At 44.8% G+C, this 18,501-nt stretch overlaps 1 protein-coding gene across 3 annotated transcripts in view; it reads right to left on the bottom strand.

Annotated features, from left to right (window-relative positions):
* The window catches only part of cadm1a (cell adhesion molecule 1a), a 432,536-nt gene that overhangs the window by 17,642 nt on the left and 396,393 nt on the right, over positions 1-18,501 (bottom strand). For 2 of the 3 annotated variants that reach the window (XM_070894428.1, XM_070894429.1), the window contains one exon: positions 16,132-16,164. The exons of the other annotated variant lie outside the window; for it this stretch is intronic. In XM_070894428.1, coding sequence (XP_070750529.1) covers positions 16,132-16,164 — 33 coding nt within the window. The remainder of the gene's footprint in view (positions 1-16,131; positions 16,165-18,501) is intronic. 3 annotated transcript variants of the gene reach the window in all.

The following is an 18,501-nucleotide window of genomic DNA, read 5'->3' as shown; positions in this document are numbered from 1 at the left end:
TTGGAACAGAGGAGGCTGAGGGGAGATTTAATTGAGGCGTATAAAATTATGAGGGGCCGAGATAGTGTCGACAGGAAAGACCTATTGCCCTTAGCATAAGGGTCAATAACCAGGGGGCATAGATTTAAAGTAGTTAGTAGAAGGATTAGAGGGGAGATAAGGAAAAATGTTTTCACCCAGAGGGTGGTGGGGTCTGGAACTCACTGCCTGAAAGGGTGGTAGAGGCAGATACCCTCACCACATTCAAAAAGTACTTGGATGTGCATTTAAAGTGCTGTAACCTACAGGGCTACGGATCTAGTGGAATTAGGCTGGGTAGCTCTGTTTCGACCAACATGGACAGAATGGGCCTAATGGCCTCCTCCTGTCTTGTAATTTTCTAGGATTCTATGACACTGAGTATCAAACACACGAAGATATTGAACAGGTTCCCCATCGTAAGAGTTTATGGTGATTATATTGTTCTGGCTGGCCCATAATCATCTCTGAAAGGTTACTGGTGTCTGGCCTTTTAGGATTGAAAGATTTTGGCAAGCGTTAGATAGAAGCACCCGAGGAGCAGGTGTTGAGTGTACAATTCCCCATATGCAACATGGCAGTGCAGGTCAATGACATCGCCACCATCAGGGGCCCGGACTGACTTCGTACCCCTTCGACATGCAGGGGTGCTCAGCGCCCCGATCACCACTTGGCCCGTGACCGTACACCAAGGATCGATGGTCCCAGTCTGCGTGCCTCAGTGCCACGTCACATGGTGTCGCAGTTACAATCTCAGCCATCGGGGGAGCCGCTGGAACAAATCTGAGGCCATTTCTTTTCTCTCAGCAGGAATTCTTCCTCGAGATATTTTATCATCTTATCAATTTTGGTTCATGGTTTTTCATCCTTTGCTTTACCTTATATTCATTTAGAGACCTCCCTGAACAGCAAGGTGCAGCTTTGGCTTCCCTCCTTAAGCTCTTTCTCTGCAGTCTTCTTCATATTCCTTCTTCTAAATAATATGATTACTTTAAGTTCATATTATAATTCGTTGGGCACCTTCTGCTCTTTCCTTGTGTTTTCCATTATTTTCTCTTTCCCAGCTCCTTAGTTTTTCCCGTGTCTGTTTTTCTCTCACAATTTCACATTGCTTTCTCTCCAAGGGTTCCATTCGATGTTCTTTGAACCCTTTTCTTCGCTTGTGCTTTCCCTTAAGGATTCTTCAGAATACAGAATTTCCTCTCTCTAATCAGCTCTTTCTTTTTATTCCCAGGGACTTGTTCCGGTTTGCTTTCTCTCATTTTCCTTCTCCCCGTGTGGCACTATGCCTTCAGGTTTCAGCTATCCCAAGTGGCTTCTCTCCACCCAGGTCTCTACTCATTGCTGTCTTCCTTTATATATTCATCCTTCGTGTGAGGTTTTTTGTCCTTTTCTAAATGTCCTTATTGCTCCAATACCTCTTAACGTCTTGCCTTCGATGTAATCCCTGTGGTTCATACAACTTGTGTTGTTTCCCATAATCATGTTTCTCCCTCATATGTGTTGCAGAACCTTCATATCTTCACCTCCTTTATAGGCAATCTTGGCTGGCATTTCTCCATTCTAATCTTCCCCGATGCCTTCAGGTGGGTGCTGTGATAATGAGCCCAGCCAAGTTTCTTCAGGGATCTTAGAGACCGTAACTGTGCTTCAAAATCCAGAAAACCTTGAGGAAACCCCTACTGCTCTATATATCAGAGTGATACAAACTTAGAACAACTCATTCAGGATCGCTTCAGTGTTATTTTCCTAGAGAGCACGCGGAAGCCAAGCGCAAACAGCGGAAGGAGCGCACGACAACCCAAGCACCCCACCCACTCGTCCCTCCAACCACCGTCTGCCCCACCTGTGACAGAGACTATAGGTCCCGCATTGGCCTCAGTCACCTGAGAACTCAGTGTGTGGAAGCAAGTCATCCTAGACTCCGAGGGACTGTCTAAGAAAAGAAGATTTGCTAAACCAAGGGCTGGAAAATCCCCAACCTTGTGCCTGGTTTTTCGGCGATATTTCTTCCGGGAAATTCGTATTAAGTCTTGTGCCGGAGGTTTTTAAATACCACTGGGAAGTGGAGCGCCGCCATGCAAGACTTGAAAAAGCGCTTTCGCCTAAAATCTGGCTCGCAACTCACCGTAGAGAGGATGGAGAAAAAAAAACGCCCAGGAAAAACCTGCATTGTAAACCTTGGAACAGCGGTAGGTATGAACACATGCAAAAAAAGGTAAGTTAAAGTTTTTACTTTTTAATTCTTTTGCAGCGATTCGATAGTTAAGTGTCTTGTGAATGTTTTCTGATTTTTTGGGAAAATTTGTTGGTGTTTTTCCCTCTCCCTGGGTCCAACTTGCAGCGGTATCGGCCTCGGAGAAAAATTGCAGAAAATTTGCGGTTTGCCCAATTTTTACTGCTGGGGGCAATTTATCCCGAATGTTAGGCCTCGGAATCATAGCGGAGTGATAGTGGTATTTTTGGCGGAAAAATACCGCTATGACCAAAATGACATTTCTAGCCCCAAGCGCTTTATACAAACGTCTGAAGCAAACAAAAGCGCCATTCGGTCTCTCACTCCCACGTCATTTATTGTTATCGTATCATGGATTCTTCCCCTTTCCCCATTCCCGCAGCTAACCAACCTCCTGTTGATCCCCTAAACTCATTACCTACCTCCTTTGAGGAGGGGAGTGGCGGGGGGGACAATGACTCACTCTTTTGGATGAGACGTTAAACCGAGGGCCCGTCTGCTCTCTCAGGTGGACGCAAAAAATCCCATGGCACTATTTCGAATTAAGAGCACGGGAGTTATCCCTGGTATCCTGGCCAATATTTATCCCTCAATCAGCATCACTAAAAGAGATTATCTGGTCAGTATCACATTGCTGTTTGTGGGAGCTTGCTGTGCGCAAGTTGGTTGCCGAGTTTCCCACATTACAACAGTGACTACATGCCAAAAGTTCTTCATTGGCTGCAAAGCGTTTTGAGATGTCCGGTGTTTGTGAAAGGCGCTACATAAATGCAAGTCTTTCTTTTATGGCAGGGAATGAGGTAGGCATTTCAGAGGGAGCATCACCTCAAGTTGCCTTGAACATGCATCTAAAGAGACATCTTCAGAGAGGCTGGCAGAGGCCCAAAGAACATAAGAAATAGGAGCAGAGTAGGCCATTCGGCCCCTCTAGCCCACTCCGCCATTCAATAAGATCAAGGCTGATCTGATCTTAGGTTCAGCTCCACCTCTCTGCCCGCTCCCTATAATCCTTTACTCCCTTATCGCTCAAAAATCTGTCTATCTCCACCTTAAATAGATTCAACGACCCAGCCTCCACAGTTCTCTGGGGCAGAGAATTCCACGGATTCATACCCCTCTGAGAGAAGAAATTCCTCCTCATCACAGTTCCAAATGGGCGAGCCCTTATTCTGAAACATCCTCGTTGCATCTAGCTTGTCGAGCCCCCTCAGTATCGTATATGTTTCAATAAGATCACTTCTCATTCTTCTGAACTCCAATGAGTATGGAGATGGTCATTCAGCTAATTGCCCAGAAATGGTACAAGAACGCCTAAGAAAGTGAAGAAAGACTATAAACAGAACCTCATTATTTCCCCTTGTGCACATTTGGAGATATGAACTCAGTATAATTGTGCAGCAATCAATCAAACCATTAGAACAAAACCCTCAGTCAGTACGCTAGATAACTGGTATGTTTGAACCGATATCCTTTATCCTTGATGTTCTGCAGCATGATAAAATGATTTTTTTTTAGCAACATCAAAGTGCACCTCGGTGAAATACAATTTATCAGACTAAAACTATCTTTAATTTCTGCAATTGACACAATATTTCTCTTAATAAATAGCACTGCAACTTGAGCGGAACATTTTCTGACAGCACTAACTGCTATTCCTATTATTGCTTTCTTCAGAGAACCACCTAATGATATTAATAAGCTAACACTACTCGTCCTTATATGGTAGAGTTATGCTTCACAACGCGGCTTGTGCTTGGCCTCCTGATTTCTAATCCACTTGTATCAAAGACAAGGAATCTTGGCGCAGAATACTCAGATGTTCACACACTACACTGGAGTATGTTGGCCTTTGTGCGCAAAGACTTTGGGGGAAAAAATAGAAAACTCTCAAAGGTTTGTCATCTTGCATCTGAATAGTTTTCACAGGCAGGAGCCTGAAGCTATATTTAATTCCATGCAAGTCCCATTTACTTTCACATCACTTGGTGAGGGCTGCTATTGCAGCAATCTAAGTCACATGTTGGCCCCACTTTCTCTTCTAAAGGCACTGAACTCTTCCCGGGTATGGCTCCAACTGTGGTCTCACTCATAAGAACATAAGAAATAGGAACAGGAGTAGGCCATCTGACCCCTCGAGCCTGTTCCGCCATTCAATATGATGGCTGATCTGATCTTGGCTTCAACTCCACTTCCCCGCCCGCTCCCCATGACCCTTGACTCACTTATCGTTCAGAAATCTGTCTATCTCCAGCTTGAATATACTCAATGACCTAGCCTCCACAGCTCTCTGGGGCAGAGAATTCCAAAGATTCATGACCCTCTGAGAAGAAATTCTTCCTCATTTCAGTTTTCAACACCCCCTAGTTCCAGATTCCTCTACAAGGGGAAACATCCTCTCTGCATCTACCTGGTCGAGCCCCCTCAGAATCTTGTACGTTTCAATAAGATCACCTCTCATTCTTCTAAACTCCGAGTATAGGCCCAACCTGCTCAACATTTCTTCATACGACAACTCCTTCATCTCAGGATCAACCTCGTGAACCTTCTCTGAACTGCCTCCAATGCAAGTATATCCCTCCTTAAATACGGAGGGCTATTCTTCACGTGCGAGCCTGCATGCTCTCGTGTTGGCAGCTGATTCAATGCTGAATGGCATTAAACGCAGAGTTTGCACCTAACATCCAAATAAGCTGGAGGTGCTGATTGTTCTCAGAACCTGGAAGCCTGGCTGACTGTGCCCCACTTTTACCCAGGAACACAGAGTCAGTTGCACCAGCGAATTCGGCACAGAGCAGGACGCGAATCCGTGGCCTTGTTCACAGAGTAGTGCCCTTACCTAGTATGTCATTTTGGGAGCCTCTCTGCCTCTTTCCTCCTTTAAGACCCTTCTTAAAACCTAACTCTTTTGACCCAGCTTTTGGTCACCTGCACTAATATCTCTTTATATGGCTCGGTGTCAAATTCTGTTTGATAACGCTCCTGTGAAGCGCTTTGGGGCCTTTTACTATGTTAAAAGTGCTATATAAATACAAGTTGTTTGTTTTTCTGAATTTAGACTTACTATTAGAACAATTTTTTTAAATCCTGAAAGCCAACTAGAAATGTAGCTTGAATAGAATTTAGAATTTTGTATATGATGTTTTTTTAAAAAAAAAAAGTCACCATTTAACATGTTGTTTATATTAGCAATCACTGCACACATGATAGAAACAAATCGGTGGCATCCAATAAGCGACAATGATGTAATGAAAAGTAACTGAAGTTATTAAACCACAAGTTGATATTTTGTGTTAACCAACTTGCAATTTACCCATCAGGGAAATTAACAAGTTATCCAAAGGGAAGGGCATCAAGTTGGGTGAGAATCTAATAAAATGCTATAAATTAAGATAATAAATGAATGCGGCAGTGGAAAAGGTTAACAGGTGCACGACAACCGCTAGTACACCCATGTTGAAAACAGCTTGGCTAACGATGAATCTAAAAGGCGAATGCTACTCTCATTCGGGGAAAGGGCCGGGGCGTGGGAGTGAGGAAATAGAATGCTTCCATTGTGAAGGAAATATCAGACAAGTCACTGTCTGACCTGGAGACTTTGAACTCAGTAAGGATTGCAATCCTGTGCTGCCACGGATGGCAAAACTGGTGCTTGAAAACACACCCCAATAAAGTCAGGAGTATCACTTCCGACTGTTAAATTGATTACAGTATTACTTTCAATTCATGACCCCCTTCCGAGTGCGACTCCCTGCTGGGATCGGTGACTTGACCCATGCATTATCATCCTTATTTTCAAATCTCTCCATGGCCTCACCCCTCCCCATCTCTAATCTCCTCCAGCCCCACAACCTCTCCCGCCCCCGCTCCCCCCCACACATATCTGCGCTCCTCTAATTCTGCCCTCGCGCATCCCTGATTATAATCGCTCAACCATTGGTGGCTGTGCCTTCTGTTGCCTAGGCCCCAAGCTCTGGAATTCACTGCCTAAACCTCTCCGCCTCTTTATCCTCCGTCACGGCACTCCTTAAAACCTACCTCTTTGACCAAGGTTTCTACTTATGCGGCTCGGTGTCAAATTTGTTGTCTCATAATACTGCTGTGAAGCGCCTTGGGAAGCTTCACTACGTTAAAGGCGCTATATAAACACAAGTGGTTGTTATTGTTGCACAATTAACTGCCTTCATGAAAATGAGAAATGGGTGGGGAATTTGGTTAGCAACTCGTTTTGTGATTAAGGCGTAAAAAATCTTGCAATTTAATCATGCGTCAGGACACAAAGATGGCGCCGAGGAATGGATAGTTCAAAATACAAGTGAAGATCACAATTACTGCCACTTCCACATCCCAGCAATTTGATATCGTGCAGTCATTTTGAACTGCATTTCCTTATCAATTTTTTAAAAAACTAGCAGAAATACCTTGATCTCATCGGTGCTACTGTACCTGCTTCAGCTGCACCTCAACACAGCATCTAAGATCACTCTGAGAGGTAAAGGGCAAGGAGGACCAGATCATTCTTGCTCTCAGGGCCCAGAGTTGAGATATAGAAGTGTGTCACGACCCTCTGACCTTTAAACTTAAGAGTGGTCGCAGTGATTGGCTAAGAAGATTTTAATTACTGCTGTAACTAACTGGGAAGGGCCGAGTTACTTATTTTGGCTGTGGAAGATGCAGAGGGGCGCGTGGGTTGTGGAGTGTCGTTATGAGACTTGAGATATACCTGCGGCTGTCACAACCATGTCATTTGTCGAGCATTTTCACAAGTTATTTCATATTTCGCACATGCTCCAAGGGTTCCTACACAGTCTACAGCTGTGACAAGTCAGTTCGAAAATAGATTTTGCTTTGATTGCCCTCGCACCGCATGTGTGTGCGTGCATGAGGGGAAGAGGAGGGGAGAAGAGGGGTAGAATGTCGACCAGCTTCCTCATGCTCTGACTGAAACTTAATCTTGCTTGACCCCATTAATCTGCAAATACCAATTTACTATGCTATTTATCATGGTCAGTCCTTTGAGAGTTCATCAATGTGCTGCAGCTCATTGTACTGTGTGTAAAAAAAAGTGTTAATCAGCATTTTCAGTTTGATTTAAATTTTCAATAAATTAGCAAGCAGCGCATGGTCCAAAGATTTAACAATTTTGCTGTTTTGATCTGAAGTTTATCGAAATCCTGATTCCAGCACAAAATCTCTGGATAAACGAGCTGCGATTAGATAGTATAAAGGTTGCATTGCTTTTAACATTGCTGAATTCCCCCACCATCAACATTCTGGGAGTCACCATTGACCAGAAACCTAACTGGACCAACCACATTAATACTGTGGCAACAAGAGCCGGTCAGAGGCTGGGTATTCTGCGGCAAGTATTTCACCTCCCGACTCCCTAACGCCTTTCCACCATCTACAAGGCACAAGTCAGGAATGTGATGGACTTGCCTGGATGAGTGTAGCTCCCAACAACATTCAACACCATCCAGGACAAAGCATCCCACTTGATTGGCACCCCATCCGCCACCGGCCTACCATGGCTGCAGTGTGTACCATCCAGAAGATGCACTGCAGCAACTCGCCAAGGCTTCTTTGGCAGCACCTCCCAAACTCGCGACCTCTACACCCTAGAAGGACAAGGGCAGCAGACGCATGGGAACACCACCACCTGCAAGTTCCCCTCCAAGTCACACACCATCCTGACTTGGAAATATATCGGCCATTCCTTCATCGTCGCTGGGTCAAAATCCTGGAACTCCCTCCCTAACAGCACTGTGGGGGTACCTTCACCACATGGACTGCAGCGATTCAAGACGGCGGCTCACCACCATCTTCTCGAGGGCAATTAGGGATGGGCAATAAAAGCTGGCCTTGCCAGCGACGCCCACATCCCGGAACGAATTAAAAAAAAATTTAATCTGTGGCTCTCCAATGTGATCTTAGCCAAGTTATCACAGGTAGGTGACTTCCCTATGGGAGAGGACAATGTGACTACGACTGAGAAAGGGGATGGTGTATTCCATTTGGGGGAGTGGGGCATTGAAAATAAAACAAAGGGGAATACGGAGTCTAAATCGACAGTGGGGCAATTCTTCGCCCACCATAATTTTTCTCCCCGGTACCTCCCCGTCCCCTGAAATCACTGACTCTCGCTGGAGTATGATTCCATCAACCTTCTGGTAGCTCAACATTCTTCAGACAATGCCGAGACATTTGACCTTGAAAGCAGCACAAATCAAGCCACGTGCTGGTCCTTGATCCACATCATGTTTTCTTGCAAGGGGCACATTGGCAAAGCAGGCATACTGCACAGATGAGCCCAGACTGATCCTTGGCGTGTTACTCAGACGTGGAGGAATGACGCGCAAACCCGATTCTGTTTTCTGGTGCGTTGGCATAGACCGAGGCTGGAAGCTGCACTTTGACAAGTGTTTTCAAAGGTTTTTGTTACTTTCTATAAATTTAATGGATGGGTGGGGAGGAAGGGAACGAAATGTAGACCGAATTAGTTTTTAAAAAAATTAATTGAAATTTTTTCTGGCTTTCGAGATCAACTGCTTTATAAACAAGAGATAATGTAGTGCAATCTAATAAAACACTCATTTATGAAATCTGTTTTGGTGTTCTTATTAACTACACAGAAGTTAAATTAACTGTGAAAGCTAGCTGTTCGTGATGAATGAAATAAATGCCAGGCAAAATCTGTGTGTTTTGTAATAACTCAAGAGTCACATCTATGCATCTAAATGCCTTGATTTAAAAGGAAGCCAGTCATTATTTTTCTCATTAACAATTCTAAAAAATTAGATTCTGGTTAGATTGAAGTCATTTCTGGTAAAGGTATCAACCGTAAGAACGTCGGATTTAAATATGCACTTCCTCCTTCAATAAGTGCAGTCATGAGATCATTGCTTGTGTTTCAATTATTGCAGTTTGATAAACTTTGACTCAAATTGTTGCTAGCAGTAAGCTTCATTACAGAGTAAATATTCCTGCCTGTGACAGATTTTGGCAGCAATGGTATGATGTGGGACATTTTGGCAACTTTGAGCGCCAGAAATGTGTGATTTGATAACTCTTCTGTTCTAGGCAAGTTCCCTCCACGAATAAAAAAAGCTGTTTTATCTATGGCTCTCCAATATGATCTTAGCCAAGTTATCACAAGCAGTCTGTCAGACATATCCCTCTATTCCCTTCTCCCCATATCCGGTGTATGCTTCTCCAATCAGGTTTCTGCCCCCACCACAGCCCTAATCACAAAGTCACAAATGACATGCTGTGACTGTGGTGTATTATCCCTCTTCATCTTTCTCGACCTGTCTGCAGCCTTTGACATGGTCAACGACACTATTCTCCTCCACCGCCTCTCCTCCACTGTCGAGCTCAGTGGGACTGCAGTCGCCCGGTTCCATTCTTATCTATTCAATCGTAGCCAGAGAACATCCTGCAATGGCTTGTCTTCCCACTCCCGCATCGTTACCTCTGGTGTCCCCCAAGGATCTATCCTTGGCCCCCTTCTATTTTGTCATCTACATACTGCCTCTTGGTGACATCATCCAAAAACACAATGTCAGGTTCCACACACATGCTGATGGCACCCAGCTCTACCTCCCCACCACCTCACTCGACCCTTCCACTGCCTCGGTGTTGGCAGGCTGCTTGGCCACTTGAAGAAGAGATTTCCTCCAATGAAACATTGGGAAGACCAAAGCATTGTCTTTGGCCCCCACCACCAACTCCGTTTCCTAGCCACCAACTCCATCCCCCACCCTGGCCAGTGTCTGAAGCTGAGCCAGACCCTTCGCAACCATATCGTCTGACTCGACCCGGAGCTGAGCTTCCGACTCCATATCATCTCCATCACCAAGGCAGCCTACGCAATAATCGACAGTCTCTGACCCTGCCTCAGTTCATCTGCTGCTGACATCCTCACCCATACTTTTGTTGCCTCCAGATTCGACTATTCCAATGTTTTCCTGGCCAGCCTCCCATATTCCACCCTCCCAAAAACTTGTGCTCATCCAAAACTCTCTTGCCCATGTTCAAACTTGCACCAAGTCCTGTTCATCCCCTGTGCTTGCTGACTACATTGGTTTCTGGTCCTTCCAACGATTCGAATTTAAAATTTCCCATCCTTGTGTTCAAATCCCTCCATTCTTACTGGCCGAGACCCAGAGTGACTGAACTCCAGTGAGCAGGCCCACTAGTGGTAACACTTAAACGAGTTTTGAGTCCCTCCCGATGGATTTGTGGATAAATGTCCCAACTTACTGCGAGTGATAAAATGCCCAGAAAGTCCCTATTTGAGCTAAGTTAGCTTATCCCTGCTAAAATCAGCCATAGCACCCTGGGCTAGGGGATGGGGGCGGGGGGAGATGAAACCAGTTAGGGCCCACTCTGAAATGCTGCTCGGTGGGTCTAGATGGGAAGTACTTGTGCGGATGTTGGGCAAGCAAAGAACTGAGCTTGACTGAGGCACCATCCTCAGTCAAGCAGCCTTAGTTTGCACGTTAAGTTTGTCCATCTCAAGAAGTACCAGAGGGTGACGGATGCCGATGGAACCAGAATAACTTAATTTAATTTAATCATGGAAGCAACAACTCCTGTTAATCATAAACGTTGATTAATGCGGGTTATAAATAGACTCACAAAATGCATCTGTACCATCAGAGATTGCTGGTTGATACAAATTCTTGTGTGTGCTCAAAAGGTGAGCAACTGTTGTGATGCAGAAGGCCAAGGAGCAGGGGCTGCTGGGAACAGAGACAGATCAAGCCACTGTTGAGTGCAATAGCAGGACAATCACTTCAGGTCACCATCATAGGCAGTCCCTCGTATTGAGGATGACTTGCTTCCACGCCAAAAAAGGATGAGTTCACAGGTGTTTCAATGAAGGACCTAATATTCCAGGTCCTGAACTACATATTGAAGGGTGAAAGATGTCTGTGCGTGGATTTTTTTTAACGTGGGGTGGCCGTTGCACACCAGCCACCACACGGGCTTGACAGAGCTAGGTCTTGGTCCAGTGGCAAGGATTACCCAAGACGACTGGAGACCAGCTCTGCTGCACGGACTTAGTGTGCACATATATCGCAGTGTGGGCTGGCCCAGGGCCCCCGCCTCTCCTGGGCCCCGATCACGTCGCTCCACGATTGCTGGCTGCTCCTGCGCCCTGACCTCGCCGCTCCAAATCAGCGAACTTGGACCTTGGTGACTTTAGGTATTGCACTGGGGGAGGGAGGGAAGAAGGGAAGCGAAGGAGGAGACAAAGCAACATTGCTCCCCGTACCATCAGCAGCTCGCATATTGACCAGACTGACTGGCAGGGGCCACTGGTACGAAACTACCACAGCTCAAATGCTCCAACTCTCCTGCCACCCGCACCCTTCCAAATCGTGCGCCTGTTACAGAAATAGCTCCATTTAATTCCAAACATAGTTGGACCGCCACCTTGAATTATGTTGCTTTTTATTTTTAAAGCCAAACTTACGATTAGGTATATATTTAAAGCACCTCTGATTACCACAGAGTGTTTAATTTTCCGTTGCACCGCATTGGATATACTAGCTTTGGAGGGGGTACAGAGACGATTCACGAGGCTGATTCCGGGGATGAGGGGGTTACCTTATGATGATAGATTGAGTAGACTGGGTCTTTACTCGTCGTAGTTCAGAAGGATGAGGGGTGATCTTATAGAAACATTTAAAATAATGAAAGGAATAGACAAGATCGAGGCAGAGAGGTTGTTTCCACTGGTCGGGGAGACTAGAACTAGGGGACACAGCCTCAAAATACGGGGGAGCCAATTTAAAACCGAGTTGAGAAGGAATTTCTTCTCCCAGAGAGTTGTGAATCTGTGGAATTCTCTGCCCAAGGAAGCAGTTGAGGCTAGCTCATTGAATGTATTCAAGTCACAGATAGATAGATTTTTAGCCAATAAGGGAATTAAGGGTTACGGGGAGCGGGCGGGTAAGTGGAGCTGAGTCCACGGCCAGATCAGCCATGATCTTGTTGAATGGCGGAGCAGGCTCGAGGGGCTAGATGGCCTACTCCTGTTCCAAATTCTTATGTCCTTATGTATTATTCTAATTCACGGGAACCTGCGTACCCCGACAATCTGCAAAGTAAAAAAAAAAACTGCACATCTACCACGCTCCTCTCAGCTTGGCCACATTCAAGCAGTGACTGAATGTATTCTGCCTTGCTGAACCTCAGGAAAAAAAAAGGCATTAAGGCTGCAAATGCACTCATTTGTATTTGTTCTGGAGCAGTGACAAGGAAAGAATGCATAGGAAATGGAGGGCAACAGTCTGCAAATGAATAGCGAGTCCTCTATTATCTCACACAGGCAGAAAGTCATCAATCCCCAGCCAGGAGGAAAGGTTTGCAGGCCAGGATGCAATGAAAATCAACGACATCCTCTGCCAGTTAATTAACATGTTAAATTCCGCCACTAGGGTTTTATGAACAAGATGATGTAACCGAGGAAGCTCCCAGGTTTGAATAAATAAGCCATTTTTTTTTTCCTTCTATGCCAAGAATTTAGCTTGGAACATTCACAACATTGAACCTCAAACGTGGATTCCTTTCAGTCTTCTGTGTAATTAACAGTCATTTTTGGTTAGTTTAGAAACAGATGTAATTTTTTTTTTTGCCAAGCCAACCAGGTGAAATATGAACAATTACAGGAAAATGAAGAAACCTCAGGAGGGCATCGAGGTTTCGTTTTAAAGTGGCGACTAGAATTTCTTTCATATTGTGAAGGAAAGCAGATTGTCCTGCAACTCCCTGTTTACATTCAGATTATTTGTGATACAAGAGAGCAAACCTGTGGGGGGAAAAACAAACATTATTTTTTTTTTTTTAATTAAAGCCTCAGTCATTGACATTTTTTTGTGGGGGGGAAATTCAGTCTCAATTTTGCTTCTGCCAATCATTTCTCCCCTCGTGTGGAGGGCTCGGGTTGGGGTGCAGTTCAGAGAATGCTGGCAGCCCTTTTGTTGCTCAGCCCAAGCCACCAGTCTCCATGCGTTGGCACCAAGCAATGGATATTTATACAGCGCTTCGATCAGCGAGCGTCTCGAGGTTCTCAGCCGTGGCAGTCAACACAACCACGCCCAAGCTTATCCTTGCTTGATGCATTTTCACAGTGGAGGTGCCGCATGTGACAAACCTGGCTCCTTTCCCAATCTGCATGGTTCATTACCATGCGGCATGCTTGGTGGAGCGTCCTTGGTGGCTAGTTTAAAAAGAAACGCTTCATTTCAGGGATGTCGCCAACAGGCTAAAGTTGGTCAGGGCTGCTTAAAAGATTTTAGTCGCATGCGTGCCTGAACCAACCATGCATGGATGCAAGATTTAATACAGTGTGCTGAGGTGCCCTCAGGATTTCCATTTTCTGAAGACCTTTCAAGACCCAAGTAATTGGTATCGCACACCAGTCGTTGGAGGCTATCTCAACCCATGTTTATTTGTTTTATCTCATCAACCTTGCTCCTTGTATTGAAGCACAGAGTGTGGAGAATTAAATGCAGTATATGTCGATTCTTCGCTCTTTCCAAACAATATTTAAATAAATATTTTTGACACGTAATTCCTTTAAAGTTCAATTTGAGCCACGTTAATTTAGGAGGCTGTTTTCTGCTCCGTCTCTCTCCCCCTTCAGGCCTTTGCGTGTCACGCATCATTATCTGTCAGACAGCTTGGGCAGATGACTTTAGACTGGTTGCTGACGATGCTCCATTGTAACCCCCTAAATGGGTCACAAGTGGAGCTCAGGTGACTGACACATGGACATATTACCCCCCTGGTCTGCAGGGAAGTGTGGGTGCAAACCCACGGGGCGACACAATGAATCACCAAACACCTGCAGGGCCAACATTTTTCAGCACACAGAAAGCAAACACATTTCTCACCCCCACCACCCCCCCCCGCCCCCCCTTACATCTGGTTAGCAGGACACCACTGGCATAAAAATAGAGGAAATGAATTCGCTCTTGTTCTCAGTCCAAATGCAATCTTCTTAAATTCGAACCTCACCTGATCTGGAGCTACAAGTTAATACTTCATTCTGAGCAGCTGAATGGCAGCATTAGTAAGCAGCAAAATTATGCACAGATTAGTAAGAGTTAAAAACACAGGCCTACCTCCTACAGGCACACCAAAATTAGACTACACAGCTGCGGACTAATAACACAAGCAGTGCCTGCATCAAAACATTGCGCTGTTTCTGAAAATAATAAATGTCATCCGAGTGGCAGACCAAGCCTTGAAGTGAGGCGTTCAGATGCAGCCTTTCAGTCATTGAAATTTTGGAAAGGGAAAAAGAAAAGAATTCGTGCCATAGGCTCAGGTGACTGGGGATCAAGGCAATGAATACCGCAAGTCAAGAGCACTCCCTCCCTCTGACTGGCAGAGCGTAGCATTGTGCACCGTTTGTGACGCAGATAAATCTGTGTCAACTGGCACAATAACCACGATCTACAAGCTCAAAGCTTATTGGCAACTCAAGTGAACCCTGGGATGTATTTTTTTTTAATATAAAAATAGAAAGGCATTGTGGAAAAACAGCTGACTTTAAATCCAACTGTAATGAATAGATTTATGCCAATATTAATACGTTGCCATTGACGACCAAACATCCTATAATCCCCTCGCCAGATGTTTCCCCATACAAAGAATGGCATGATGAATGGCAAGACTATTCATTCTCGACATCGGTTCATTGTATCAGTGACAAGTGCGCACATTATTAAAATTGTTAATGGCTAATATTCAACTCCAAAAGAGTGGCTGATCCTGAAGCCATGCCTCAACCTCAGTTGCTTTTTGAAGAGTCAAATTTTGTTTTGGTTTTAAAGCAAAAAAAAAAGGGGCAGGTTACTTCAGATCATTATTATTTTTATTTAAACAGTACTTGAGAATATACGTAATTCCTTAAAATCAATGTGAAGTAATCTTTTGTTTAATGAGAAGGCCAATTTGTAAATGGCTTCTCTTCCCCATTTTATTTTAATTAGCAATCTGCAGCCAAACATGAATTATTTGTTAACGAATAGAAGTAGGGTCGGTGTAGAGACCCAAGGTCTTCAACATCATTTCATTGTCAAAAGCTTTGTAGGCAAATAGCTCCACCAGTCATCAATGTAGCCCACTGCTTCTGGCAATAATGAAGCTTGAGCAGAAACAGGCAACTTTAGAAGAAAGGAAAACATTGTCATAGATCTCTGGAGGCTAGTTACTAGTTTAGCCTGACTGAACCTGTGAAACAGCTTTACCAAGGTGTAAAATTAAATAGCCTACTCCTCGAGCCAGGTCAGCGATCTGTCCTGCAGCATGCGTTGTTGGCAGGAGTTATGAAGCCACCTTTTGGAGGCAGTCTCGCAGCTCTTGGCCGTCGCATTGGCTGCCACGTAATTGCAGTCCAGTGCAAAGCCGAATTTAAAGGTTTTTGATGTTGGGGGGGGGAAGAGAGAAGACGCGTCGGTCAGCTCTTCGGCAACAGTAAAATGTAATCAGCTATCTGTAGCTGGCGAGTGTGCTCCCTTGCGCCGGGGCAGAGAGCAAAGCAGGAGCCGACAGTATAACTTAGATCCGCCAGCCCCTCGTCACCAGTCTGAGACTGGTACGATTAATGTCGTGAGTACCCTTAAGTTTCAAAAACGTGCCGATTTGATTAAACATGAACATTTTCCGGGGCAGGGTAAAAATAGGTCAGTATATAAAAGGAAGAAATTGTGGAAGCAATCAACCAGATTCTTCAGAAACCAGAGGGGCATTCCTGGTACGTGGCTGCATCTGACCCAACCTCCCCCCACGCCCCCCCTCTCTCTCCAAGGCTTGGTTTGCCACAGAACAAACTGGCTAAATAAACATCAAGTTTTACCAACCGTGAGCTGATGGTTCTGTCGTCGGCGATGTGGCTACACACAGGCAACAGATGATTTGAGCAAGGGAAGAGACAGTAGGAGCAGCATGCACAGGAATGGGAAAAATGGAATAGAAACGTAAACAAGCATTGAAGAAATTCCATGACAACAAGCAACAATTAGATTGTTAAAAAATTTCTCAACAAGTGGGGGAAGGGGGGCAGGAGGGAGGGGGAGGGGGGCAAAAAAACAACCTCAAGCTGTAAATAAAAAGAAGCCAGTGAATGATCTGTCTCATCTTAAAAGACCCAGTCACATGATACACTAAACTGCAGTTGTCAAGGCAACAATGATTAATAATGGTTGCAATGATTACATTAAAACTAGCCCGACAGCACAAACACAGGATCAAATCACTGCTCAAATTCACTATTCCAGTTCTTTCATTTTAAAGAAAGCAAAAGAATGAAGTCAGTGGTCGTTTCCTCAACATCTTAGGTCTATTCATGCAGCACTGTATTTTATGAGAAGAAATTAATGGCAGGAATCAAGTTATCTGGTAGACTAGCAACCACCTCTAATGTTGCAACACACTTCGGACTGGGGCAGGGAAAGGGTGAAGCAGTACATTTTATAGCCTATAAAAAAAATAAGTCAAATATGCAAAAAAGCAACAAAGGTTTAAAGAAAACTTTCCTGAATGGTTAAGTGTGTATTTTCAAAATATTTTCTCTCTTGGAATACATTATATACATTTTTTTTTTAATAATAAATATTTTTATAAATAGTCACAAAAAACTTGAGGGGGTAGTTCCTAGTTTAGTTGGCTTTCTACCTCAGTGCTGTCTCCCTTGAGCTAGAGAGAACCAAAATAGTTTGGGTCTCAGCATTTTCCCAAAAAACCTTCCCTGTTCAGCAATATCTGTATTGTCACTGTGAATGTTATACATTAACCTGAAGATGTCATCTATCAATTTCTCCCGATCAACTGTCCTACTTGATGACGCAGGTCCCAAAGCAAGAATGCTGCATTTCACGTTAAGTCAAATCTATTCCTTTAAATTGTATTACTTAATTTAAAAAGAGCTAAACTTTTACATTAGGAAAAAAAAAATCCATTCAAACTCTACTTTGAACAATAACATATTGCAGCTTTAATTCAATGAGGCAGATGCTGACTCAGATCAATTTTAGCCCGGCTGGTCAGATAAAGTTTCTTGAGGTATGGGATTACAAATTGATAGAACAGTTATTCAACGCTGTGTTGGCTCCAAGGGTCTGTATAGATTTCAAGTGCACACATATATCGCTCGTTAAAAACTAGGTTATTGGCCACTTTTTCCTAGTTATAGCTACAAAGTTACAGCTGCCAATTAGCTTTACTGGGTAAATTTAATAAATAAAGCCAAAAGGAATTTCCAAAAGCCTCTCAGAAAATAAACAATGCAGCAATCTTGACGCTACTTTAGGGTTGGGCTTGGACCTATTCTGTACTGCTCTGGCCTACAGGAGGTTGAAGAAGGCAGGAGAGGTAGAAGCCATCTTTCAGAAGGATTTCCTTCTGTTGGTTGCTGCTGCCCTGGGAGAGGAGAGGGAAGGGGAGAGGGGTGAAGACAGGACTGAATGTGTGTGTGTGTGTGTGTGTGTGTGTGGGATTGAGTTTTAAACTGACACCACAGTGCCTTGCCCAGGTCAGGCAAACTGGGTGATGACTGCGGAGGAAGAGATGGTTGGTGATGCCTGGGCAGTTCACCTGCTTGAGTGACGATATTACACCCCCCCGCCCCCTCATTGCAGTCCCCACCATGTCCAGTCTGATTGGAACCCCACTGTTCTCCACCACAACCCGATCCTGGGATTCCTCCCACCTACCGACTAATAGCAGCTGACCATTTGACACCTGGTGACTGACTGGCCAGTTTTTCCCCCCATGCACACTAGTAGTATTAGGCGGTCCCTCGTATCGAGGATGACCCACTTCCACACCAAAAAGGGACGAGTTCACAGGTGTTTCCATGAGGGACCGGACATTCAAGATCCTGAACTACATATTGAAGGGTGGGAGATGCCTGTGCGTGAATTCTTTTAACGTGGGGCGGCCGTTGCACACCAGCCACCACACGGACTTGACAGAGGCAGGTCTTGGTCTAGTGACAAGGCTTAACCAAGACGATTGGAGATTAAGCTCTGCTGCACGGACCGAGTGTGCACACATACTCCGACTGTCCATCGATCACAGTGTGAGCTGGCCCATGCAGACCCTGGGCCCTCGCCTCTTCAGGCCCCGAACTCTCGCCTCCCCTGGGCCCCGATCACGTCGCTCCTGGGCCCCGAGTGAATGGTAAACTGATGTCAGCATGTTCTAGCTGATGCCTTAATTTATAAACACAA

This window comes from Pristiophorus japonicus, chromosome 11, assembly GCF_044704955.1.
Source record: "Pristiophorus japonicus isolate sPriJap1 chromosome 11, sPriJap1.hap1, whole genome shotgun sequence".
Lineage (NCBI taxonomy): Eukaryota > Metazoa > Chordata > Chondrichthyes > Pristiophoridae > Pristiophorus > Pristiophorus japonicus.
The sequence above is the reverse complement of the archived record's forward strand: the minus strand, read 5'-3'. Positions and strand labels throughout refer to the sequence as shown.